At 36.2% G+C, this 27,381-nt stretch overlaps 1 protein-coding gene across 4 annotated transcripts in view; it reads left to right on the forward strand.

The window, feature by feature from the left end:
• NOL4 (nucleolar protein 4) overlaps nucleotides 1-27,381 on the forward strand; it is a 413,857-nt gene that overhangs the window by 339,142 nt on the left and 47,334 nt on the right. For all 4 annotated transcript variants that reach the window (XM_034995876.1, XM_034995877.1, XM_034995878.1 and 1 more), the window contains one exon: nucleotides 17,887-18,067. In XM_034995876.1, the coding sequence (XP_034851767.1) occupies nucleotides 17,887-18,067 (181 nt within the window). The remainder of the gene's footprint in view (nucleotides 1-17,886; nucleotides 18,068-27,381) is intronic.

The raw sequence follows: 27,381 nt of genomic DNA on the forward strand, positions 1-27,381 counted from the left end.
ATATGACTTTTCTACCAGCTGTGAAAGAGCTCCGATCAGTATTTGACAGCTTAAGCCTGATAAAGATCATTCCCTGTGAAGGAACAAATGAATATTACTCTTTGTCTCTTCTGGTGAAACATCCCCAGTTCCTTTAAGTTCATTCTAAAGTTTTGAGATCTTCCAGCAGCCTGGTTTTTCTTGCCTGGACAGGTTCAGTCTATCCTGGCTCACAGTGTGGCCATCAGGAAGGTCTGACTTGCTCAGCATAGTGCATTGGGTAAGCCCGCAAACTCTGGAGTCAAGAGTGCCTGAGTTTAGACCTCAGTTTCAATACTTACAGCTGTGTGAACTTGGATAAGTCACTTAGAAACCTTTGTGTCTCTGTTTTTCCAGTATGTAAAATGAAAGTTTAATAATATATAATTCATTGGGATGTCATGTGGATTAAGATAATATGACAGTCAATATGACAGTTCCTGGAATATAGTCAATGCTCTGTAAGTGTTAGCTGGTAATATATTTAGCTCTCCTCCTCTCTCTCTCTCTCTCTTTAGTGTCATTCTTTATTCAAGGAATAATTAAATGCAGGCAGCTCAGCATTCTAGGATTTATAGACTTTTATCAATGCAACTTAAGATGGCATTAGATAATTTTTGTCTAATTCATCCATACATTAGATCCCCTGTCATATGCATTCTAATATTAATTGTTCTCTTTTGTTATACTTCAGTCAATTATAATCAGTAATTCTTAAGTATTACCTGTTTCCCCTGCTCCTGTGTAAGTTCATGGGAAGCGGGCATTCATTCTGTATCACTTATTACAACTGCAGTGTCTTGCACATTGTGTGCCCTCAGCAAATATTTTCACAAATGTTTTAAGGTACTTATAACTGTACATTGTTTCAGAGATGCTAATGTTACAACATTGCCTCCTCACTTTATGTGTAGAGATAATATTTTGGACTTAAGTTTAAGGTCTACTTTCAGCCCTGTTGAGTTCACTGTATAAAATATCAGCCTGTAATGAAGTTATTCAAATCCTGTTGCTGTTAACTTTGCATATTGTTTACTCTTTGTCCTCCTTCCCATCCTGCATCCTGTTTCTTGTTATCACCCAAGTTGTTCAGTATTCTATCAATACACTGACGTGTCTCAGTTTAAACTTTGAATGGCACAGGCTAAGAGCACAACTCTGTGGCATGCCTTCTAAAAACCTCTTTTCCAGCTGCTCTAATCCATTCACCTGTCTTTGGATGTGGTCATTCTGTTAGATGTGAACCATCCTCATGGTGCTCTCTTTCAGCACACCCTGCTTTATCTTGTCACGTGTTTTGTTCTGTGTCTAGAAAATCATGATCTGCATTTTTAAGTTTTTGTTTTTTTTTTTTTTTTCACAAGGAAAATGGGGTAAATTTAGCATGAGTTGTTTCTTGCCATTTTTAACCAGTTTTAAAATATTTGTCAACTTTAATGACTTATATTGCCCTTACAATAGAGACAGTGTGATCTTTCTACTCACATATTTTAAATTTTCCTTTTCTATTAAACAAAACTTTCAGATAGTTTGCCATCTGATGTATTCAAACCATTTCAAATGACAAGAATCTGAGATTAAAAGATATACTTAATGTAGCTATCCAAATCCTAAACATATTGCATTACATCCTGAAGTTTTCCTGCCTGTAGTCTTATATATATTAGTTTGAAAGTATACATGTCTTTTGTCATGGCAAAGTAAATCCTTGCCTTTATCTCTGCTTCCTTCCAAAACCCCACTAAAATAATTGTAAGTGGAATATAAAGAAGTTAGTCCTACAAGGAGATACAGAATGGGGAGGATTCAGAAAAGGAAAATGGAAATCTGACATGCAAATGATAGCAGGGAGATACCAATAAGAAGCCATTCAATCCGTGTAGACCATGAAAGTCTGAGAATTAAGGGCACCAGGTATTACAGAAAGTGGAGAAGCATGAATATGAAAATAGAAGAATTGGCTCAGTAGACCTGAGAAGTTATTAGACCCTTGGTCCCCTCCCCAATTCTGTATTACCATGGAATCTCTTACTCTGATCCCCCAAGGAGGAGATGAGAGGTTTATCCTGCAGAGAAATAAAGGCAAAAGGCTCTGAGCCCCGGCAAGCCAGGTATAATCGCAGGAACAATATACTGAAAATGGGCAGAATAAATTCTTCAATCTGAAGGCTCTGTATCTCTGCTAAAGGCCTTTTCACATTTTAGCTCCAAGAATGGAGATAGCCTAAAAATTTCTTCCATTCAAAAAATGAGAAATCTTCTCTCAAAAATTGAGGATCCAGAGAGGAAGAGAACTATGAATCCTGGCACTCAAATTTCAGAAGCAAAGCAAAGAACAGAAGAAAATTTTGAAGCAAAACATAACCCAAATTCTCAGATTTTTTAAAAAGGTTTTTCCTTGAAATAAGAAATGAATACATGAAAAAGAACAATAAACAAAATCAAACTCTTGGAACATGAAAAAATATATATGATAGTCAAAATTGTTTGAAGGATTGGAAGATCATTTTTTTAAATTTTTTTATTAACATATAATGTATTTGTTTCAGGGGTACAGTTCTGTGATTCATCAGTCTTACACAATTCACAGCACTCACCATAGTACATGCCCTCCCCAATGTCCATCACCGAGCCACCCCATCCCTCTCACCCCCCTCCACTCCAGCAACCCTCAGTTTGTTTCCTGAGATTAAGAGTCTCTTTTGGTTTGTCTCCCTCTCTGGTTTCATCTTGTTTCATTTTTCCCTCCCTTCCCCTATGATCCTCCATCTTATTTCTCAAATTCCTCATATCAGTGAGTTCATATGATACTTGTCTTTCTCTGATTGACTTATTTCGCTTGGCATAATACCCTCTAGTTCCATCCATGTTGTTGCAAATGGCAAGATTTCATTTTGATGGCTGCATAATATTCCATTGTATGTATGTATGTGTGTGTATATATATATATATATATACCACATCTTCTTTATCCATTCATCTGTAGATGGACATTTTGGTTCTTTCCACAGTTTGGCTATTGTGGACATTGCTGCTATAAACATCGGGGTGCACGTACCCCTTCGGATCACTACGTTTGTATCTATGGGGTAAATACCCAGTAGTGTAATTGCTGGGTCGTAGGGTAGCTCTATTTTCATCTTTTTGAAGAATCTCCATACTGTTTTCCAGAGTGGCTGCACCAGCTTGCATTCCCACCAACAGTGTAAGAGGGTTCCCCTTTCTCCATGTCCTTGCCAACATCTGTCATAGGATTGGAAGGTCATTTGGGAAATTATGCAGAAATTTTTAAAAATTAGACACAGAATGGAAAATTAAAGAGAAAGTTTTTTAAAAAGGAGGATCAGTCTAGGAGGGACAACATCTGGCTAATTAGAGTCAATAGAAAGAGAAAATATGAAGAAATTATTAAAAAAAAAAAAAAACCACAAACCTTTCAGAACGAAATAACACGCATCACCAGAACAAAAGCCCATAAAGTTATCAGGACAGTAAACACAAACAAAGATCTGAGTCAGTCACATTACCATGAAATTTTCAGAACACACAAGATGAAGAGAAAATCTTAAATACTCGGGGAGGGAGAAAAAAAATGTCACATATAAAAAATTAGAAAGCCAAAGGACATCACCCAGCAAAAACTGTCCTCAACACTAAAATATATGGGAGTAAAACCTGGAAAATTCTACAGACAATTCTATATCCAGCAAAATTATCAATCAAATATAAGGGTAAAAGTAATTTAAAATAATTTTCTGGTATGTATCTTCTAATAATCTTTCTCAGAAAGTTATTGGAAAATATTCTCCACTGAAACAATAACATAAACCAAGGAAGAAGTCACTGAATCTAAGAAGAGGAGACCCAAAATAGAAGGGGGAGAGGAGGTTGGAAGAATATCTGGAGTGATGTTATGGAGGAAGCCTTGGAGAAGAATCTTTCCAGATTAGAATAAGAAGATAGAATTCCAGGAGAGAAGTGTCCAGGAGAAATACAGAACTGATGAGACAATGGATGGATTTGATGATATGGAAAATGTTCTAAGGGGTTTTATATTTGTGTTTGAGAATTTGGGGAAAATTACTGTTAGTGGCTTAGAATACTAGCCAATTAGAAATAGTGGCTTGGAATACAAACAGCAGCAAAGAAAAAAAAAATTAATAACAAGGAAATACAAATTAGGTAAGACAGTGTATTCATTGCTCACTGGTTGGCTCAATAACGAATACCACTATGTCATTCTGGGACACAGCAGGGCACATAAAGCATATTCGAAAGAATATTTTTTCTAAAGATTTTATTTATTTATTTATTTATTTATTTATTTATTTATTTATTTATTTATTTGACAGAGAGAGAGAGAGAGAGTGCACAAGCAGGGGGAGCAGGAGGGAGAGGGAGAAGCAGACTCCCCGCTGAGCAGGGAGCCCCAAGCAGGGCTTGATCCCAGGACCCTGAGATCATGACCTGAGCAGAAGGCAGACGGCTTAATGGACTGAGCCACCCAGGTGCCTCCGAAAGAATATTAAAGACTGTTTAACAGCGGGACTATTTACGTAGGTGTGGGATGGCCTAAGGAAATGCAGAAGAAGAGGCGAAGCAACACTATCAAGTGAGAGAAACCTGGAGGAGGAATGGAAGGGAACTCTTAGCAGAACCAGATAGGAACCGAAGCCGTGGCAGAGGGGCTGGTTGGTAGGATCCAGGTTCAGCAGAGGATGAAGACAGCTGCAGCAGAGCACGACAGGGCAGGAGAGGCTGCTGGGGGATGAAAACCCCAGGCACTCCCATCTCTCCACCTCTGAATCCTGCCTAGGCTTCCCCTTGACCAAATCCTAGCAGCTGGAAAGCAAGGAAGCTAACTAACTTCATAGTGATTCTACTCCCAGGGAACACTCTTAGCACATCTGAAGGGGGGAAGTGAGAATACTCAGTTCAGTAGCAAAAATGGGTGTTTAAATGTTTTGTTGTAAGGCAAACTCTAGTCTAAGCTATGTGAATATTTAACGTGATATTATGTAACGAAATCTCGGGGATCATAGAGATCTTTGGGTATGAAGAATGTTTCATAATCAAGTGTAGGATGGATTTCTGTGCAATTTTCACATACACACTTCCCCTGTATGTTCATATGTTCATATGACTGCCTCTTTTCTATCATTTTTAGCTTGTTGGCTTATATACTTTTCTCAGAAATGCTTTCCCTCTTGGACACCCATCTCCAATTATTTTTTACATCACCCTATTTTCTTTCATTATTAATGGTTCTCACTCTCTGAACTTATTATATCCTATAGTTTTCATTTCTTCCTCTTCCCTAGTTTCTCTCCCCTCCCATACCTCTGTAGGTCCCCTTGAGGGCAGGGATCCAGTCTATTTTATCTGATGATATATCCCCAGCACCTAGCTGGATGTGTAGCCCAGTAAATAGGATATTCAATAGAACATTTTTAAAACAGTCATATAAGATTTCATCCTGGGTTGTACATATGAGGTAATCAAAAGGGGGCCTGTTCAATATGGCCTAGGTCTCTAGCTCAGGAGACTGGATGGAGGTATTACTAATAGAAGTCAGGAGTTCAGGAGGAAGAGCAAATTACGGCTACAGAAGTGAGAGTGTGAGAAGAAAGTGTATAGTTTTGACATACTGATTGGAAAGCACCTGTGGGTTATGCAGGTATTTATGTCCAGTAGGTGGTTGAAATGTGGACTTAGGGAAAGGTCTTAATTACAGATTGAGATTTAGAGGTCTTTGGTATAGAAGAGATAGATGAGTCATAAACACAGTTGAGATTTTGCAGGAAAACTCTGCATAGAAAATAGCAGACTCAAAGAGAAGCTTAGTTACACTATTTTTACCAAAATTTATTATGGAGTAGGATAACATAATCCAATATCTTAAGGAAGGAAAATTTATTATGGAGTAGGATAAGATAATCCAATATCTTAAGATAATACCACTACTCCAAATACATGCAGTGTTCAAGAACATTAATGGGGTTACTTGTGTATATTTTTGAGAAGTTAGAGAGTTAGAGAACTCCTAGAAGTTAATGACTTCTTGAACAACAAATTAGTTTTTCATCATAGATGGAAATAAAATTGTAAACTTTACATCTGATGTATGAAGAAATACCCTAATAGTGCTATTTCTTTTCTTACTATATACCCTACACCCACAGCCAACATAGTAGATCAGAACACTTTACATAACTAAGTTATAAGTAACAGAAACAGTACTATTCAGGAGAGGAACATTAACAAAAAGCATAGTATTTTGTTTATGGATATATATAAACACACACCCATATGTAGTCAGGCTTAAACAATGTGTGTTAAATTCATCACTAGATTTATTTTCAGTTCATGTTGTCTCAAGCATGTTCCCTTTAAAAGTTAATTTCACATTAATATAAAAGCATTATGATTCAGTGACTCTGGCATCACCATTTTGATGGCTTTTCTAATTACTTTAGTTTGACTATTTCATAATTAATATACCTGAAATACCAAAATGGATGGGTAATTTTTACACCCAGATTAAATTAAAATAAACTGTGAGCTTTTATTCCAATATGTAGGAATTAAGATCTCAATTATGTGGCTCTTTCAAGATACACAATTCAGATGGAATTATGTTTACTATATGATTGAACATAATGTTCATCAAAAGTAGCCATGAAGGAATCTATTATGTAGAATGACATTAAGAAGGAATTGTTCTACATTCTGCTCATTCATCCATGCTGACACACCTGTTTCTAATTTTGAAATCATCTAATTATATCCCAACATCAGTGTTGAAATAACATCATTAGTCAAGTTTCTCTATTTGCTCAAAATGAAAAGATGAAAATCGTGTGCTGTGGCTAGTTTTGTTTTTTTTTTTTTTAACTTTAATTGTATTTTCAAGTCTCTGTTTTCCAGTTGAGTCTAATTTTTTTAAGCCAGTGATGAAAACTCCCAGGATCATACTGAGAAGATTTTGGGTGACTGCCATCTGGGATAAACAAATAGTATCTGAGGGGTCCCTTTTAAAGTACTCAGCCTGAGTTTTGTTGATCTATGTTTATGTAGCCATTTGTGACAAGGAGTTTAACCACAGTTTTAACATAAATTGTAGCTTAATCTTGTACTTTAGAAAAACTGGTGTTTTCCTAAAATGAAATGAAAAAAAAATGAAAAGTTTGTTACTCTTAATGTATCTTTTAAAGTGGCATGCGTTTTGTATTTAATTTGAAATAAAATGTTAGTCACAACAGCATTAATACCTCTTAGTTTATTTTAGCCAATAATATATAGATGTTATATGTGGACAAAATAAAATAAATATCAGACTAGAATTGATAAGTGCCAGTAACTAGTTAAATCCCTTTAGGAAGCTCCTTTATGTATCACAGACTTGACTACATTGTCGATAAAATAATACATACACCTCTTCAGGCTGTCCAACATTATACTCTAGATGGCCATTGCACAGAGTTAGGCTTAATCTTCTGACATCATCATGTTAATGGGATTCCTATATAGTGGCTAATGGCTAACTGCTCTGAAAAATTCTTTACTGCCTCCATTGTGCTTCTCAAAGTTTAACACTAAAAATATTTGTTCTGAATTTTGGTTGCAACTATAATATTTATTTGTTCTGAATTTTTATTACAGTTGTAATATTTTTATAGCTAAAGATTCTGACATAGCTATCATGTTGAGGTTCTTGCCTTGAGGGAAATTTCTAATTGTTAGAATATAATTGTCTGACATTCTTTTTGGACTTCCCATCTTCTGTAGAGTATTTATTCAAGGTCTTTTGGTCTATAGCAGTCTGAGAATTAAACAACTCATTTACACACAATTGAGGTATTCTCTTCTACAATATCTTTTAGTCTCTATTTGCTTTTCTTGCATTTTTTTCATAAAGATAATTGTATACAGGAAAAGAAGTAGAAGAATTTCAGACAAATAGGACTTGTTTCTTTTGTTTAAGGGTGGCTGGCAGATATATTAGAGATTTAGGGAGGAAAAAACATTTTGTTATCCTGGAATTTAGGTTAGTTAGGATGTGAAAAAGGAAAATACTATCTTTCTCAGTTCTTAGTTTGATGAAAGCCATATCTAAACTTGCTTTATCTATATAACACTTTTTGATTTCACACAAAAGGCAAAAAAAAAAAAAAAAGAAAAAAACCTAAAAACTTTAAAGAACCTTTAAAAAAAATCTTTTAAGAAAGAATTTAATTTGTTATTCAACCTTAGATACATATGTTAAAATTTTGGAAACAAGATTAAAAATTAAATGACAAACTATCATCAGATATAACATATACAAACAAAACTTAACACCAGCAGAAATAAAGAAATGATAAAGATTAGAGCAGAAACAAATGATACAGAAACTAAAACAACAATAGAACAGATCAAAGAAACCAGGAGCCGATTCTTTGAAAAAAATTAATTATGAGAAACTTTCTATATATTGATGCTCTTTTGGGACATTTAAATGGCTCAGAATATTACAGTTAAGATTTTTTTTTTCCAGTTTAAGTTATGACAGAGTATAGAGTGTTATAAGAGGAAGTAATAGAAAATGTGACTGCCAAGATTGTTCTCCAACTCTGAAGAACTTTGGATGCCGGGAGCTTCTAGGTTTTGTTCTCCAAGAAAAAAGAAATCTCAAAGTCCTTAAAGAGAAAAGCAACATGATAAATAATTTTTTTTTTAAAGATTTTATTTATTTTTTAGAGAGCGAGCGAGAGAGAAACAGCATGAGAGGGGCGAGGGTCAGAGGGAGAAGCAGGCTCCCCGCTGAGTCGGGAGCCCGATGTGGGACTCGATCCCAGGACCCTGGGATCATGACCTGAGCCGAAAGCAGACGCTTAACCATCTGAGCCACCCAGGTGCCCATGATAAATAATTTTAAAAGACAGGTATTATGCTAAGCAAAATAAGTCAATCAGAGAAAGACAGGTATCATATGATCTCACTGATATGTGGAATTTAAGAAACAAGGCAGAGGATCATAGGGGAAGCGAAGGAAAAATGAAACAAGATGAAACCAGAGAGGGAGACAAAACCATAAGAGACTCTTAATCTCAGGAAGCAAACTGAGGGTTGCTGGAGTAGAGGGGGGTTGGGGGGATGGGGTGGCTGGGTATGGACATTGGGGAGGATATGTGTTGTGGTGAGTGTGGGGAGTTGTGTAAGACTGATGAATCACAGACCTGTACCCCTGAAACAAATAATACATTATATGTTAAATAGTTGAATTTAAATTAAATTAAAAAAAAAAAGGTTTGAAAAGATGTGGACAAGATTTGAAGGGGAAAACACTAGCCAGAGGGTTATCACATTAGCCCAGAAGAGAGATTATGGGGCTCTGAATTATGTATTCTCAGATGTATGCCAATGAGGGTCATTTCCAAGATAGAGCTGAGGGGACTTAAGGTGTTGTTTGACTAAGAGAAGCCCAGTCTAAGAGAAGAAAAAAATCTTGGTGTGATGCATTAACTAGCACAAGATATATTGGTAATAGAACAGGTGTTGTTTTGTTTTTTAATTAAAAATTTTTGTAAGAGGTATCTGGAGAAAAGAACACATAAATTTAGTTTCAAAATATTAAATTTAACATACCTGAATTTTCTGTTACTCAGGGATGAGCCTCAGAGGGAAGGTTGATATTAGAAGTAAGAATTTTGAGTGTGACAGTTAGGTAGGTAATATCTGACACCAGGCCTGCCATGGAATCACCAGGTAGAGCACTGCAACTGTCTTACCCAAAACAGAATATTATGTGAAAGGGGGACTAAGAAAAAAATAATCTGAGTGTTCTTTTTTTTAATCAGTAGAGCCCAAATTGCAAATAAAGGTATGTTTTGAGTTGCTGTAAATGTAGATTTTGGTTTATTTATTTATTTATTTATTTATTTAAAAAGATTTTATTTACTTGAGAGAGTGAGAGATCGCATGAGTGGGGGAAGGGGTAGAGGGAGAGGCAGAAGCAGAGTCCCCACTGAGCAAGGAGCCTGATGTGGGGCTCGATCCCAGGACCCCGGGATCATGACCTGAGCTGAAGGCAGATGCTTAACCAACTGAGCCATCCATGTGCCCTAGATTTAAAAAATATTAAAAAAAAAAAAATTCAGGAGAAACAAAAACATCATGATTAGGAAAAAATACTTTTTATCCCCAAAAATACATTAAAATTTAATGTTAAAGATACTGATTTGGTATTGCTTTGTTAAAATTTATTTTTCTGAGACCAAAAATACTATGAAATCATATAAAAACACTAACCAAAAAATTTTTATCTGCAATCCAATTTTAGAACCTCAAAGGGACATTGCCTTTAAATTTTCATTTTGGTCATATTAACAAAGGAACTCAAAATTGAGTGTGAGAAACCTGTAGAAAATGACATTTTTTTTTAATTCAATTTTTTTGGTCGATAATTAAATGGCCCCGTGTTAAAGTTGAAAATTTTTTTAAATATTTTATTTATTTATTTGACAGAGAGAGACACAGCGAGAGAGGGAACACAAGCAGGGGGAGTGGGAGGGGGAGAAGCAGGCTTCCTGCTGAGCAGGGAGCCCGACATGGGGCTCGATCCCAGGGCCCTGGGATCATGACCTGAGCTGAAGGCAGACGCTCAACGACTGAGCCACCCAGGCGCCCCAAAGTTGAAATTTTTAAATGCTAAGTCTATACTTTTATTTTTTGATAGTAAAACTTTAAGGCCATCAGGAAGAATTTTAGAGATGACTTTGCAATGTACTTGGTTACTTCTTGCCAACCAGGTATCTATGCTTACTGGGTTAGGGACTGTATTTACTTTGTAGTTTTATTTAAGCCAATAGTTCTCAAATCTTCATTGTTTATGAAATCATGCCAGTGTGTAAAATAATGCTACAAAGGAGTTTGTTAATATAATAACCTGTTCTTCTGAGAGTTTGATAAACATCTGGGTAACCGCTATCTTGCTGTGGCTTTGGTTTCTCAAGTCAGAAACACAATCTAGCGTCTCTGTTATTTCACTTCTTACCACTAGGTGACTTGGATTTGGGCAAGAGATTTTTGCCTTATTATCTCAGTGGGTTTGGGAGCATCTTTGCAAAGAACGGTCTTCTGTGTTGGCTGTCTTAATTATTTGTATAGCCCGCAAGGGGAGGAGACTATATAGAATGCTCCTCACTGAGCGAAAGAAATGACTCCCTGCATATTACTATATATGTGTGTATGTGTGTGTGTTGATGGCATCATCAGTCACTTCTCATCTCAAGTAATAAGTACATTTACTTTAAGTGCAGACTGTTGTTCTCAGCAGTAAAGCAGTTTAAATGGAAGTTCCGGTTCTCTCAGATCTTTTATGAATTTCCTTGGAAACTCTTAGCAATGTACTTAGTTCTGAAACACTTGCTATCAAATGGAAGAAGAGAAGCTTTTAGGAAGTAGAGCTTTTTCCAATAGTTTACATGTGAAATAAATTGTACTCCCTCACCCCATCTGTACTAAAAAAGCAAAGAAGACATTTAGAGCAGTTACTTAAGTAAAAATTCTTCTGTCATATAGACTGCAAAGAACACGTAAAGATAGGGGACATCCTGTAACAGTTGTCTAGAAAGTTCAGCAAACTGACACTTGAATTATCTGTGTGTTTACATTCTCACAGTGAGAAGCTTGAGGTCTGTGCAAGTCTCTTCACCTTAAAAAGTGGATCACTAGTTCCCTGACCACCTCAATGATAAACTAAAAATAGAACTCACTATTGATGCAACATTGCCTTGCAAACTCCAGTAGCTCTAACAATGTAAGGTAAAAGACAAAAAGAAGAAAGATATCTGGATTATTGAACCTAGCAGTAAATTTTATTGGAGTTTTCTAATTACAGATAGAGAAAACTTAATGAAAACAAAGTATACTTAATAGATGGTAGAAGCTATGGTCCAAGAAAAAGTGTAATTCTTGGAAGATATAATAAAGGCAATGTAACATTTTCCATGCAAAAGTTTTTTTAAATCTATTGTCAAAAATTTGAGTGGAATCAATCAAATTTCATTTTTATAGAGAAAGTATCTGCCTAAGGTATTCGAGTTAAGGATTCCTTAGGCATCTGCACTTAGGAAGTCAATGTGTATGGCCCAAGTACCAGATCAGGTTCCGCAAATTCAGGTTCATCCCTGTCCAGTTTCTGAGGATAAGGTACAAGGCAGTACCAACCAGTCTTCTCAAAGAGTGCGATAATGTCTATGCTTTCAAATCATTCCCAATCTTGCCCTCCCTCCATAAGTAATCACACATCCTATTACAAGCCTATATTTTTTGGAATATGAAATGCATACTTATATACATCAAGGGTATATTTATTGATAAGGCCAGTAATTATAGAAGTAACTGTATTTCTTTAATTTGTTGTATGTTTTTAATCAAAGAAATCTGAATCAAAACAACACTGCATTATCTAGTGCACTGCGGGTGGTCATTAAATCACTGATGCGATCTTATTTTTATGGAATTTTTTTTATTATTATGTTATGTTAATCACCATACATTACATCATTAGTTTTTGATGTAGTGTTCCATGGTTCATTGTTTGCGTATAACACCCAGTGCTCCATGCAGTATATGCCCTCTTTAATACCCATCACCAGGCTAACCCATCCCCCCCACCCCAGAACCCTCAGTTTGTTTCTCAGTGTCCATAGTCTCTCATGGTGCATCTCCCCCTCCATTTCCCCCCCTTCGTTCTTTCCTTCCTGCTATCTTCTTCTTTTTTTTTTTTTTTTAACATATAATGTATTATTTGTTTCAGAGGTACAGGTCTGTGATTTAACAGTCTTAACAAGTTTTTAAAGAAAATTGAACTATGTCTCATAAAAGCCAGGGTAGGATTTTGTCTGATTTTTGATGAATAAAATTTATTTCATTGCCTGGATATGCAGTCTTGTAACCTGTTAATATTATCCTCTTTTAAAAATAATCTTCATAGCAACCCAGGGGGCAGACTGTCAGCCTTGAGAAGTTTGGGAACTAATGATTATTAAAAGTTGCTTACAGAGATAAAATGTGACTCTAGGGGATATTTATTTTTTATGTCATTAAAATCTATGCTTCTTCGAAACCAGTAACAGTGATCATTCAAAAGAAAAACTTATATTAAAGTTTTGCCCAAAAGATACGGCAGACCAGATTTTATTGGGACTTTCATATGTTTTCTTTCTCAACATATAGTGGACTGCCAAGAACATTAATAATGCAAATCTGTGTTTGAACACAAATGACTCCCTACAAGGCCTGTTTTGATTATTAATGAAATTATCTGCCTGCTCCATGCAGATACTGTGTTTTGGAATAACAGTTAATAATGAAAGACTAAGGCACATTTTCAAAATAGAATGTTTGATAATACAAATTATTTCTATCATACAAAGAATCAATGAGCAAATATTATGGAGACAATGCCTTCTCCCTTCTCCCTTTTTACTGGTCATCAAGAAACTCCTCTCCTGTGAGTGTATCTTATTGCCATTTTCCAAACACAGAAAAATAGACTGGGATGTTCAGAAGAGCTACGAGTTTTGCCAAAGTAGAAACTCAAATTTTATCATGTTGCCCAAGTTATTTTCAGTCAAGAAACTGGGAAGTTATGCTAGCTGTGGGCATTGTTTGAGGCCAGCCCCTTCCCAAGGACCTCAAAATTGCTTTGAAGTATGGAATATTCTGCCTCCTTTCAGAGTTTCAATGGCTACATGTCTTTACAGAAAGAATACTTTACAGCCCAGTGGTTTTATTATGCAAATGTGCTTTAGATGTGGTGATTTTCATAAAATCCGCTAGTCTGTGTTAAGAGGAAGAACGTGTCAGGACAGCATATCTGTGTGCCCTTGTTCCATGATCTCAGAAAGACTCTAAAACATTTCCCCCAGAAGACTTATAGTTCCATGAGTGTACTTTGATATCTATTTCTTTAGAGAAGATAGAAGCCATTTGCATAAAAAAAATCCATGGTAAATATCATGGATTCACCTATCAATTTTCTGATAAGCTTTACTCATTTAATAAGTTTAAATTGAATGACTATATATATAGATAGATAGATATAGATATATCTATATATTGATATAGGGGAATATATATATAGATATACATAAATATATAGTATATCATTCATATATATATAGTAAATATATATGTATATATATTATATATATATGTGTGTATGTATATGTATGTATGTGTGTGTATATGTATATGTGTGTATAAATACACAGACACACATATATATCATATATATGTCATATATATGATAATCTCTGTCTCCAGGCAGGGAGGAGATTGGCACTCCTAGATGAGAGACCATTTCACTGCACTTTTATAAAAGACTTTTGGACACTGCATGAGGTGCTGTCATCATTGATTTGACCATTTTCCACTCACCCTGTCATTGTAACATGCCATTTAAAAGGCCGCTGGTTACAGTTTCTAAGATTGTAATAGTTGCTATGTTCCCGTACTACTAATACTGCTTTATTAACAATTCTTGTTCACATCAGCACTATAATTAGTATAATTATTTACCTCAGACCTACTTATTATGGCACATACTTCCAGTAACAAAAGATTCTTGGAAATATCCTCTTTGATATCTTAGATTATTTAAACTTTCTTACTACCTGGGGTGCCTGGGTGGCTCAGTCAGTTAAGCATCTGCCTTCAGCCAAGGTCATGATCCTGGAGTCCAGGTTCCCTGCTCAGTGGGGAGTCTGCTTCTCCTTCCCCCTCTGTTCCTCCCCCCACTGGTGCTCTCTCTCTCAAATAAATAAATAAAATCTTTAAAAAAATAAATTCTCTTACTATCTGTAATATCATATTGCATCATAGTACCAGGAAAAAACCCACATATATTGGTATGTTTCTAGGAAAAGCCCCAATTTGGTGAAAGCCCGATATCTCTATTCTAAAACCCACTGTCTTTGGGTACTTTCAACTAGCAAAGAGTAACTTTCAGAATTAAAAAAAAAAAAAAAGTCTGGAACTTTCTGACTTCCCAGTGTAAATAGTAGAGCAGTGATACCAAAGAAATTTGATTCTATCTCAATCTCTTCTAATGGGTTGTTTCTCCAGGAAAGTGTTATACTAAAGTAATTCACCCTCTCAGAGATCACCAGGGTTTAAATGACAAGAGGGAATTACAATCAGATATTCCAGTTCATACACCAATTTAGGTCAGTTCACATTTGTTTGTTTATTTTTAAAGGCAATGCTGGGCAAATTCTTATTTTCAGTTCAGTTTACACAGAGGATTTTTTCCATTTATCTTGAATTTTTTTTTTTTAAAGATATTTCTTTGAGAGAGGGAGAGAGAGAAAGGGAGAGAGCACAAGCTGAAGGAGTGGCAGAGGGGGAGGGAGAAGCTCCCCACTGAGCAGGGAGCCCGATGAAGGATGCGGGACTCAATCCCAGAATCCTGGGATCATGACCTGAGCTGAAAGCAGACACTTAACCAACTGAACCACCCAGGCACCCCTGAAATCTTTCTACTTAGAAATGAAATGATGAAATGCTCACAGATTATGTGTCTAAGTGTAATGGTCAGAATAGATCAGAGATGAAAATATCAAAAGAAAACAAAATCATAATTGCATAATTCTGATAGCTGTGGTGATGCTTTCGGTACATGAAAGATTAGAATATTTCTGAATATAACAATAATGCTGGGTCCATAAGAGCAAACTTATTCCATGTGTCCTCTTTTTCTAGTACTTGATGCCTTTTAAAAATGTATTTGAAAGTTACTTTATTTCTCTAAGCAAGTACTCTAAATTTAAAAGTTGCAAAATACTTGATTATGACAAAAACACTCCTAGGTATTCACTAGGAATCTATTTGTAATTCTTTCTTAAATAAAAAAAAGAAAATATGAAGAATGTAACAGGCAAGTGAAGTCATATATGCTGTATATATTTTAGACTTTATAAACTCACAGCTGAAGAGTAATCCAACCTGTTTTGCTATTGAAAATACATACAACTTATTACAAATTTTAATTTCATTGTCCTTTACAACTTGACATGGTTAGAAGTTTTAATGCACAGTTCGCAGACACTAGTGTAGCTTAAGAAAGGAAAAACAAGCTGAAAGGCCCAGGTTTATTTGGGTTTTGTTAGGCTGTTAAAATGCATGAAATGGGCCTAGTGTGGACTCAGCAGGCAATCAGTTTTGCTACAATCATGAAATAAAGTGAGAGGCAGGGAGGGAGGGAAAGAGAGGCGGGGGTGGAGGGCAGGCAGGCGCAGGCTCCAAAAAAAAAAAAAAAAAGAAAAAAAGATTTTAAGAAAGTCAACTTTGCAAAGGTTTTTCTACAAATTGTGATTTCTCTTCATGTATTTTTTAAGCCTAGCTAGTTGGGGTTTTTTTCTAATTTTTAACATAAAAATTCCCCCTCCCAATGAATTCCAAACGTACAGTACAGTATCGTCAACCATATGCATGTTGTGCGCTGACTCACCAGAAACCCCCCCCAATCCTCCATGATTGAAACTGCACCCAGGTAACAACTCCCTGGCTCCCACCTACCCCTTCCCCAGCCCCTTGCCACCACCCTTTGACTTCACTTCTGTGTTTGACTGCTTCAGATACCTCGTATGAGTACAATCATGCAAAATCTGTCTTTTTGTGACGGACTTATCTCACTTAGCATTATGTCCTCAAGGTTCATCCACACTGTAGAAGGACAGGATTTCCTTCTTTTGTTAAGGCTGAATGATACTCCACTGTAGTTCTATACCATATTTTTTTTCTTTCTTTCTTTTTTAATTTTTTAAATTTTATTTTATTATGTTAGTCACCATATATTACATCATTTGTTTTTGATGTAGTGTTCCATGATTCATTGTTTGCGTATAACACCCAGTGCTCCATCCAATACGTGCCCTCCTTAATACCCATCACTGGGCTAACCCATCCCCCCCACCCCCTCTCCTCTAAAACCCTCAGTTTGTTTCTCAGAGTCCATAGACTCTCACGATTCATCCTCCCCTCTGATTCCCCCCTTCATTTTTCCCTTCCAACTATCTTTTTTTTTTTTTAACATATAATGTATTATTTATTTCAGAGGTACAGGTCTGTGATTCATCAGTCTTACACAATTCACAGCACTCACCATAGCACATACTCTCCCCAGTGTCCATCAGCCAGCCACCCCATCCCTCCCACCCGCCACCATTCCAGCAACCCTCAGTTTGTTTCCTGAGATTAAGAATTCCTCATATCAGTGAGGTCATATGATACATGTCTTTCTCTGATTGACTTATTTCGCTCAGCATAATACCCTCTAGTTCCATCCACATTGTTGCAAATGGCAAGATTTCGGGGTTTTTTGATGGCTGCATAATACTCCATTGTATATATGCACCACATCTTCTTTAACCATTCATCTGTTGAAGGACATCTTGGCTCTTTCCACAGTTTGGCTATTGTGGACGTTGCTGCTATAAACGTGGGGGTGCACGTACCCCTTCGGATCCCTCCTTTTGTATCTTTGGTATACCGTATTTTCTTTCTCTCTTCATCTGTCCGTGGACATCTAGGATACTCTCACCTCGGGCTCGGGTGAACAGCTCTCTTCATGTAATTTTAAATTCAGCCGGAAAGTGCAAATTGTGCCATCTCCAGTCTGTCTCACATTGTTACTTTGCTTTCCTTTTTTTTGTTTTTTTTTTGTTTTTAGCCAAGTTGTTGAAAATGTGCCTATGTGCTGACTGAATGGTGTGGACCGTAGATTCTTTTTCTTCCCCATATAGATAACGATAAGATAGTCCTGGTCAAGGCGGAATAGCGCTGTGACTTGACAGTCCCGGCATGCTGTTGTCATTGCAGGACGAATCGGCGCCGGGGGACAGACAGTGTAAGCCGGAGGCGGCGCAGGCCCCGCACTCGGCCTCAGCGGTTTCGGGCTCCCAGGAGGTGCTGTACATCAACGGAAACGGGACCTACAGTTACCACAGTTACCGAGGGCTCGGCGGCGGTCTGCTCAATCTCAACGACGCCTCCAGTAGTGGTGAGTCTTTACTGTTTATTGTGCTTTTTCTGTCCGATTGGGGATAGCGGGTTCTCTAAATCTGAGAGGAGAAAATGAGTTTGCTGTGATACGCAAGAGTACCAATCGGCTAAAAACAAGACGTTTAATAGGTCGCGTTCGTCTCCCTACAAGGATGTCTCCCGGTTCTGTTGCTGTTTCCGAAAGGAGCGGCACTGGGATGCAGCTGGATAAGTGATGTTTTGCACTCAAAAAAATCTCAACCAGAGAAATAGCAATTTTTTTGTTTTAACCAAATAGTTGTACATTCTCTCCACCCCCCCCCCCAAGCTGTAATGCACGATTTGTCAAGAATAATGACCCATTTTCTCAACGTTCAAAGAGGTTTTTAATCTGGAAAATTTGAGGCACCAGGAACTTTACTGACTTGATAAAACACAACTAGTCATCATACCTAAGAACATATGAACGGAAACAACACATAGAAACAACCCCTGGCTCTCCATGCTCCACCAGTGATGAATGGTGTGCCGGGGACAGCTCATACTGGCTCATGCTTGGTAAACTTTTAGGAATTTCTTGAGCTTATATACCAAAATGAGTTCCAAATGTGTAATATAAAAGGAATAAAATACATGGGTGAATTTCTTATAACTGAGTTGTAGCAAAATTTTCCTAAAGTATACTTAAAATCCAGGGAAAAAATAAATTCCATTTCACACACACACACACACGCACATGCACACACTCTTTTGCATGACAAGAAAACATACACAAAGTAAAAAATAAATGATAAACTGGGAAATTATTAGCTACCTATACTATAAAAGGTTAATAAGCCAACACATGAAGTTCTTCGAAAAAGAAATGCCCAAAACTATATATTAAAAAAGTAAGGTTAGAAAATGAATAATACACAGTTTTCAAAGAAAGAAATGCAAATATCCCTCAAATATGGGTAAAGTTACTTAACCCCACTCACTCCTAATAAGAGAAATGCAGATAAGCAAAAAGCAAAATATTTACACAATATTCTTTTGACAAGGCTGTGGGGGAAATGAGGATTCTCATGCATAGCTTGTAGAAATGCAAAAAGTCGGGGTGGAATTTGGCAGTGTCTAGAAAAATTAAATATGTAGTTACTATTCAGTCCAGCAATCTCTTTAGGAATCTCTTATTAGGAATTTATCTTAAAGCCATATGGGTAAACATACAAAAAGACATATGCACAAGGCTATTCATTGTAGTGTTATTTATAAGTGCAAGAAAAAAGGATTACCAATAAAAATGTCCACAATAAAAATGTCTATCAATTGATGGTTAGTTGATTCATTTCGAGTGCATCCAAACAAGAGAGTAACATGCAGCTATAAAAAGTGATAAAAAAATCTCTTTATGCATTCCAAATCCTGAAAAGTACCTATAGTATGCTAAGATTCATTAAACAAGGATTTATATAATTAAAAAAATTTTTACATAGAGGCAGGAATGGGGGAGAACAGTATGGGAAAGGAATGTAAGTTGGAATTGTGAGTATACTTGGTTTTTATATTTTGTTTTATAAATTTAACCTTGAACAATTTAAACACATAATTATAAACCAAACTGACTTTAAGCATTCCTGATATTGAAAGAAAAATGATGCAAATGAACTTTATCTTTTTAATGAGTGGTTGGCATAGCCCCCACACAGAGGAACTTTTCCAAGTGATCTCAAAAACCATTATTTGACTCCAGAGCATGTAAGTCTATGATAAAACCCTATTTTCAGTAATAATATTATTATTTTGGGACTGTTTGTGCATTGTGGTTTAAAGCAAATTTATAATTCTGTGATATCAGTGGAAGTTGGAATTTCTAGCAGGAGGCAAAGTAGATATAGATATAAAAGCAATACGTTCAAACAAAAACTCCATACTCTTGTATTTGAATTGGTAGCTATCAGTGAGACATTTTCTACTTAAAAATGCCTAAAAATAAAGACCAATTTTAATTTGAATATTTGAATTAGGCTTGGTGGGATTTTCATATATTTGGGAGGGAATTGCATTACTAATGTCAAAGGAGTATATACTCTAGAAAACCACTTACCTATATAATACCGGAAATAGGCTCTGAGTGTGTTCAGGGGTGACTCTGTTTGGAAAGCTAGGGCTGGCTTTTTGGTCTGCTTTAAAATTAAGGGTGCTCTAAGGACACGATCACTGAGCTTTAGTCTGAATCAGTTACCTCCAAATCAAAAGAGGGGTGCCTCAAGTAGAAGGAAAAAAAAAGAAAACCTCTTATTTAGGAAAGAAACTAAGTTTCAAATGTATATCCCGTTTTTTCCAAAGCTAATGAGCCTTCTCAGTTGTTTTCAAGTCTTGTATTTAGACAGCAAATCAGCTGGAATGAGAAAGTTCAATACCAGAAAAGGACAACATAAACAAAAGCTGAACATTCCTTTAGCCAGTAAAGCTGGAAACTAACAACTCTTTTTAAAAATTTGACATGGGAAATAAGAACTGTTAGGTAGTTCAGAACTCAACCACCAGATCAAAACATTTGGGGGAAAAGTGTATTGACTATAGATTTTATTGACAGAAACTTTGTTTTTTAGACTTAAACAGTCATTCATTTATTAAAGTAATTTATTTAACATCAAGTAATAGCAATACCAATCACTTACTGAGTCCTTGTGGTGCTTCATGTAATTTCCATTTATTCCTTACACAGTCCTCTGAGATCTGTTTTGCAATTTTGTGGAAAAATTTTGTAAAATTGAACTTACCCCAACTTAAAAAAATAATGCTTGGGCACCATTTCCTTTTTTTTCTAACATGATTGAAACCCGTTTTGTGAGGCTCAGAGACAGTGAATGACTTTCCCACGGTCCCTCCTTAGTAAAGGGAGGAGCCAGGATCTGAGCACAGGCTTTCTGACATCAGAGGCCACACTGTAAACCACTGAGCTAACAATCTGTGCGAAGGAAGCAAGTGCTGAAGTATGTGATAGTCTCTGGTAAGAACTAATCAACTTTTTTTCTCCAGAGACACTCCTATTCTGGACATTTTATTTAATGGGCGAATCGTACAATATGTGGTCTTTCGTGTTAGGCATCTTTCATTTAGCATGCTGTTTTAAAGGTTCATCTATATTAAAGTATGATCAATACTTCATTCTTTTTTATTGCCAAATAATGTTCCATTCTGTGGCTATGCCATATTTTGTTTAGCCATTCAATTGATGGGCACTTGGATTTTTCTCACTTTGGCATTACTATGAATAATGCTATAAACATTTATGTACAAGTTTGTGTATATATGTTATGATTCTTTTGGGCATATACCTGGGAGTGGAATTGCTGGTTCATACATGTGGTAACTATGATTAATTAACATTTTGAGGAAATAATAGACTGACTATGAGATGTCTTTTCATTTGTTATCAATCTTTAAAAATTTTTAACTATGTCTTGTAATATTTACAGTACAAGCTTTGCACTTCTTTTACAGCTATTTCCTTTTGTGATGCTGTTGTAGGTGGAATGTTTACTTTAAATTTTATCCTATATTTTTCTGTGTTTGGAGGAGTTTGCAAAGTAGTGGAATTAATTCTTTAAATGTTTGGTAGAATTCAGGAGTGATGATATCTGTGTCTGGGTTTTTCTGAGGGGTTTTTGATCACTAACCCAATCTCTTGTTATATGTCCACTTATATTGTCTATTTCTTCTTGAGTCAGTTTAGGTAGTTTGTGTATTTCCAGAAATGTGCCCATTTCAGCTGAATTATCTAATTTATTGACACAGTTGTTCATAGGATTCCTTTATAATCCTTTCTATTTTCATAAGGTCAGGAGTGATGCGTCCTCTGTAATTTCTGATTCTAGTTATTTGAGTTCTCCCCTTTCTTCTTGGTGACTCTAGCTAAAGGCTTGTCATTTTGCTTGATATTTTCAAAGAACAAGCTTTGGCTTCTTTTATTTTCTGTATTATTCTATTCTCCATTTCATTGATTTTTACTCCCACATTTATTATTTCCTTCATTTTGCTTACATTAAGTTCAGTTTGTCCTTATTTTCCAGTCTTAAGCTGAAAAGTTAAGACATTTATTTGAAGCCCATTTTTCTTCTTCATTTATAGCTTTAAAGTTCCTTGAAGCATTTCTTTATCTCCATCAAATAGGTTTTGGTATATTGTGTTTTTGTTTTCATTCACCTTAAAGTGTTTTCTAATTTCCTATGTCACTTCTTTTTTGACCCACAGGTTATTTAGAAGCATGTTGTTTAATTGCCACATATTTGTGAATTTACCAAATTTATTTAATGATTTCTAATTTTATTCCATTGTGATTGGAAAACATATTATATATATTATATATATATATAATATATATAAATATATATTCCAATCCTTTCAAATTAATTGAGGCTTTTTTTATGACCCAGATTGTGATCTATCCTAAAGAATGTCCCATGTGTACCTAAGAAGAATGTGTATTCTGCTGTTGATGGTTGGGTATTTATAAATCTGTATTAGGTCTAGTTGGTTTATAGTGTTGTCCAAGTTTTCGATGTTCTTGTTGATCATCTGACTAGTTATATCCATTATTAAAAGAAGGTTATTGAAGTCTCCAACTACTATTATTGTTTACTTTGCCTTCGTTTCTAATAGTTTTGGTTCATTTATTTTGGGACTTTGTCATTAGGCATATTTATTGTTTATATTGTTATATCTTATTGATGGACTTTTTCATCATTGTAAAATATCCCTCTTTATCTCTAGTAACTTCTTACATCTATTTTGCCTAATATTAGTTATTTCTGTAATATCATGGTGGTACTGCAAATGAAGAGAAGTGTGCAAAACTTTGGACATGGAAGTGACATATAAAAGAATATAGGACAAATTGAGTATTGCTCACCTCTACCCAAATACAACCAAAATAATTTATCTTTGCTCCATAATGACTGTGTAATTTGGGAATCCAATGCCAAGTGAAAATGTAGGGCTTCTTATTTAAAAAGTAAGAATATCAAGATGGTGACAACAGAGCATTACACAAAGCATGGGACTCTTCTGAGCTCAGGATCCTGTGGGACTATACATGTGTCATGCTCCACTTTGCTCCTTTGACTTATTGAGCTAATTGGAAGAAGCACTGTGTTTTCATGAAAAAGGCAGATAGTTACTGGTGGGAAGAAAGATAATATATACAAAGAAGGACAAGACTGAAGACACAAGTGAGAATATGAGAATATTTTGAGTTTTTTGAGGAGAGAGGAGAGAACTTTGGGGCAACTGGCAATCATGAGTAAATATTGAGAAGGAAATTAAAGGAAAAATTTTGCTATGAATTATTAATGAGCAGGGCACCAAAATTTTTTCTTGCCCTTCAACCCATTCTCCACATTGGAATCAAAATAATTTTTTTTAAAGATTTTATTTATTTATTTGAGAGAGAGAGAATGTGAAAGAGAGAGAGAGCACCAGAGGCGGGAGGGTCAGAGGGAGAAGCAGACTCCCCGCCGAGCAGGAAGCCTGTCGCAGGACTCCATCCTGGGACTCCAGGATCATGACCTGAGCCGAAGGCAGTCACTTAACCAACTGAGCCACCCAGGCGCCCCGGAATCAAAGTAATTTTTAAGAAAAGAAAAATCTGATTGCATCACTTCATTATCTAAAACCCTTCTATGGCTCTCCTTGTTCTTAGGAAAATGCCATTAGTTAGCCTTTTATGCCTCAAGGTTCACCCACCTGAACTTTTCTTTGATGTGCCCTTTTCACCCCCATGTCCCTCATTTATTGCTCATCTTTTAAAGCCTTCATTCTGAGTCTAGCTAAAATATAGTCATAATTTTCATAGCTTCCCGAGTTTGTCCTTTGAAGCATGTACCACAGTGCATGGACAGATACACACACTACACACCCCTACACAATATATCGGTATCCATTCCTCAATTTTATTGCTCAGTGCTGCTCAAAAGCCACGTAGAAAATTTGGTATAGATTCTAACTATACAGCCGTATATGTGGTTAGAGAGCAGGTTTTATAAACTGGCAGTTCAAATGTAGGTACTATGATACTGTGGTGAGGTTTACCTTATCTGTAAGTTATCCCCCAAAAAACCCATCATAGGATGATAGGCCTAAAGAGACTTGAGAAATAATTTGGTAGCAACCTCTTTATTTTTAAAAGGCTATGACTAAAGAAACACCCCAGGAAAGTAAGGTGACTTGCTCAAGTTCACACAGGCTGACTTTTTGGTTATTGGATTAATACATCTTTGGTTTTTGTATGTATCTCTTAAGGACACAGTAAAGAACAACTTTGAACAATTCAGACTGTGTACCAAAGCAAAGAAACAGGAATAGGAGAATAACCAGTATGGCATGCAACAAATTTAAAATGGATGGCTTTCTTTGAGCACTGGCTTCGGGATGAGTGTAATGGAGTTTAAAAAAAAAAAAAAAGCAAAACGTTAGTCTTGGCAAATAACAGTTTCAAGCTTAAACCAAAGAGAATTTCTCTACCTCATGTTTGAAAAATAACTCTGGCTATAATAGTAGTAGCAAGGCAAATGGGTAATTTCAGGTTGTAAAGGAGCTCTAAATAACGTTTTTTCTCAAAAGCACATCCTACCTGTAATACTTGTAATGGCTACTGCTATTTTTTTTTTTAAGATTTTATTTATTTATCAGAGAGAGAGAGACAGAGGCAGGCAGAGGGAGAAGCAGGCTCCTTGCTAAGCAAGGAGCCCGATGTGGGACTCGATCCCAGGACCCTGGGATCATGACCTGAGCCGAAGGCAGAGGCTTAACCGACTGAGCCACCCAGGCGCCCCAGCTACTGCTATTTTGATAGTGTTTAGTTTTTGCTTGTTTTAATCACAGAAAGGCAGCTTGATTGGATCAGGCTCACAATTTCCTTTATTTGGGGACTTTCTTCATAAATTCTGGAAACCCCAAACATTCTGACTTTTAAAAGTGGTATTATCTTTAGCTTATTTCTTCACTTGTAAGACCTCAGAATAGTCATTCCCTGTAACATATTTGGAGCTGTGGGGAAAGAAAATATATACATATACATAAATCTTGAGAGCTAAAAAGGACATAGCAGAAGATTAGCATTATATGAGATGCTAACATCATCTCTGATGGCTGACAACTCCAGTTACTCTAAGTTTGAGAATTCTTGATTTTAGGATTTGTAGAGATCTTCTGAAATGTGTAGAATGGAGCAGCAACTTTCAAGAGAGCAAGATGAATTAGCTACACATCTGAATTATAAAGCAGATAGGAAGACAATCAGAATTTAAATCATTAAATGGGAAGCAGGATGTGGATTAGCTGCCTAAATAGGAAGGCAAAGATTGAAGGAGATACTATGTTTGTAAAACCTTTTACGCTAACGTAGTAAGAACATGAACCCTGTAGACTGTGCTATGTTCAAAAAGAATGCGAGGGCAAAAGAATGAGAAAGGATACCTTAACGGGATTTGGACTTAGAGTCCAAGGACTTAAGAGTTTGGGTTCTCATTTTCAAATCACTTTCTTAATTTATTTCTTAATTTCTTTGGGCTGCTATAACAAAAATGCCATAAAGTGGGTAGCTTAAACAACAAACCTATATTACTCAGCATTCTGGAGGCTATGGAGTCCAAGATCACGGTGCCAGCAGATTTGGTATCTGGTGAGAAGCTACTTCCTGGTTCCCAGCTGCCCACTCCTGGAGAAGGAGTGGGGCCTGATAAAGGCACTCCTCCCATTCCAGAGGGCTCCACCCTTACAACCTAACCACCTTCCAAAGGTCCTACACCTCCACATACCATCACACTGGAGATTAGATTTCAATATATGAATGTTGAGAGGAAGGCAAACATTCAGTCCATAGCAGGCACTTTAAGAGAAACAAAGTTGAGTAAGGCAGAATCACTGACCTCAAGGAACTTACATGTCAAAATGAGATAAAATATTCTTCCTCTTCTTGTCTAAACATCAGAATCCTTTAAGATTCTGATTAAATAATACTTCCTCGGGGAAACCTTACTGTACCTCGGCCCCCTTCCATCCTTTGGGAAAGTAATTATTCTCCTGTTTATGTCTCTATTCTAGCACTTGTCTCCTTGAATCGTGACATAGGTTTTCAGATATTTTCCCTAAATAGATGTGTATTCCTTGAAAGCAGAAACTCTGTCTTGCTCACTATTATATCTCCTGAATAAATATAAGTGCTCAACCATATTAGCTTAATGAATAATAAATGTTTTAAAAATAGAACACTTGGTGCCAAAGGAGAAAAAGGTGCAAAGAGAATTATTTATGTATATTGGATGGCAGGGGTAAGGGTTGATTTTAAATAAAGCAAAGGAATCAGAAGTAAGAAGAAAGACTAAACTGAATTTGAAGATTCTGTGGGTGAAAGAGGAAGAGTCCAAGAAGCTTTACACACTGCTTAATTTTGAATACAGTAGCAGTAGGAAAGCTTGCCCCTGGTGGAGACTTGATAGCAAGGGAAGGGTACCCTTCAAATCCTTCATTAGCCAACCTCCATTTGTTTAGCACTGGCAAGGGTCTGCACCCAACAATCCAAATTTTCAAGTTGGAGTGTTATCAAAATGACAGCAGTGACAATTTGTATAAAGAATTTGTTCAAATTATCAAACTGAAATGAGAAGCAAGCAAGCAGCCAATCCTCCCGTTATTATCACATCCAATTACATAGGACTTTGGAATGCTTTCTTTCTATCAGGAAGTTCACACTGAGCTGTCTAAAGAGGGCAATTGTGGTTTGCTGCAGTTATCCATTGGATCTCTTGAGTCTAAATTATATGCATAATACGTAAGTTAACTACTGATGTTTCCTCTCCACAAACTCCATTGGGCAGACTTTTCAATTTGTTTTTCAACTGTGATATAAACTGGGCTGATATACAGACCGAAATTTAACAAGACAAAATTGTAGTAATAATGACCATAATAACTAACATTTGTGTGGCAATTTCTAGTTTGCCTGAATCTTTACATCCATTATCTTATTGGCTCCTCACTAATATTCAGGGTTGTTGGTTGTAAAGATGCTTTGGATCAGAACTTATAATTATGAGTCTAAGGAAGGTTGGCCCTAAGTTTCACTACCATTCTAGAGATCATTGATAGTGATATGACTGGCTTTGTGTATGGATAGTGCTTCCCCTTGGCATCAACATTCTGAAGCATCACTTATCATCTGAAATTTTCAGAGGAGTGCTTCTATTCATGCACTGTCTTTGCTTCTCATCTATCCTTCACTCTTCAATCCACTATAGTTGGCTTCTCTCTCACTATTTTGCTGAAACTGGTCAGGGCAAATTTATC

This window comes from Mirounga leonina, unplaced genomic scaffold (genome assembly GCF_011800145.1).
Source record: "Mirounga leonina isolate KUSES-001 unplaced genomic scaffold, KU_Mleo_1.0 Mir_93, whole genome shotgun sequence".
Lineage (NCBI taxonomy): Eukaryota > Metazoa > Chordata > Mammalia > Carnivora > Phocidae > Mirounga > Mirounga leonina.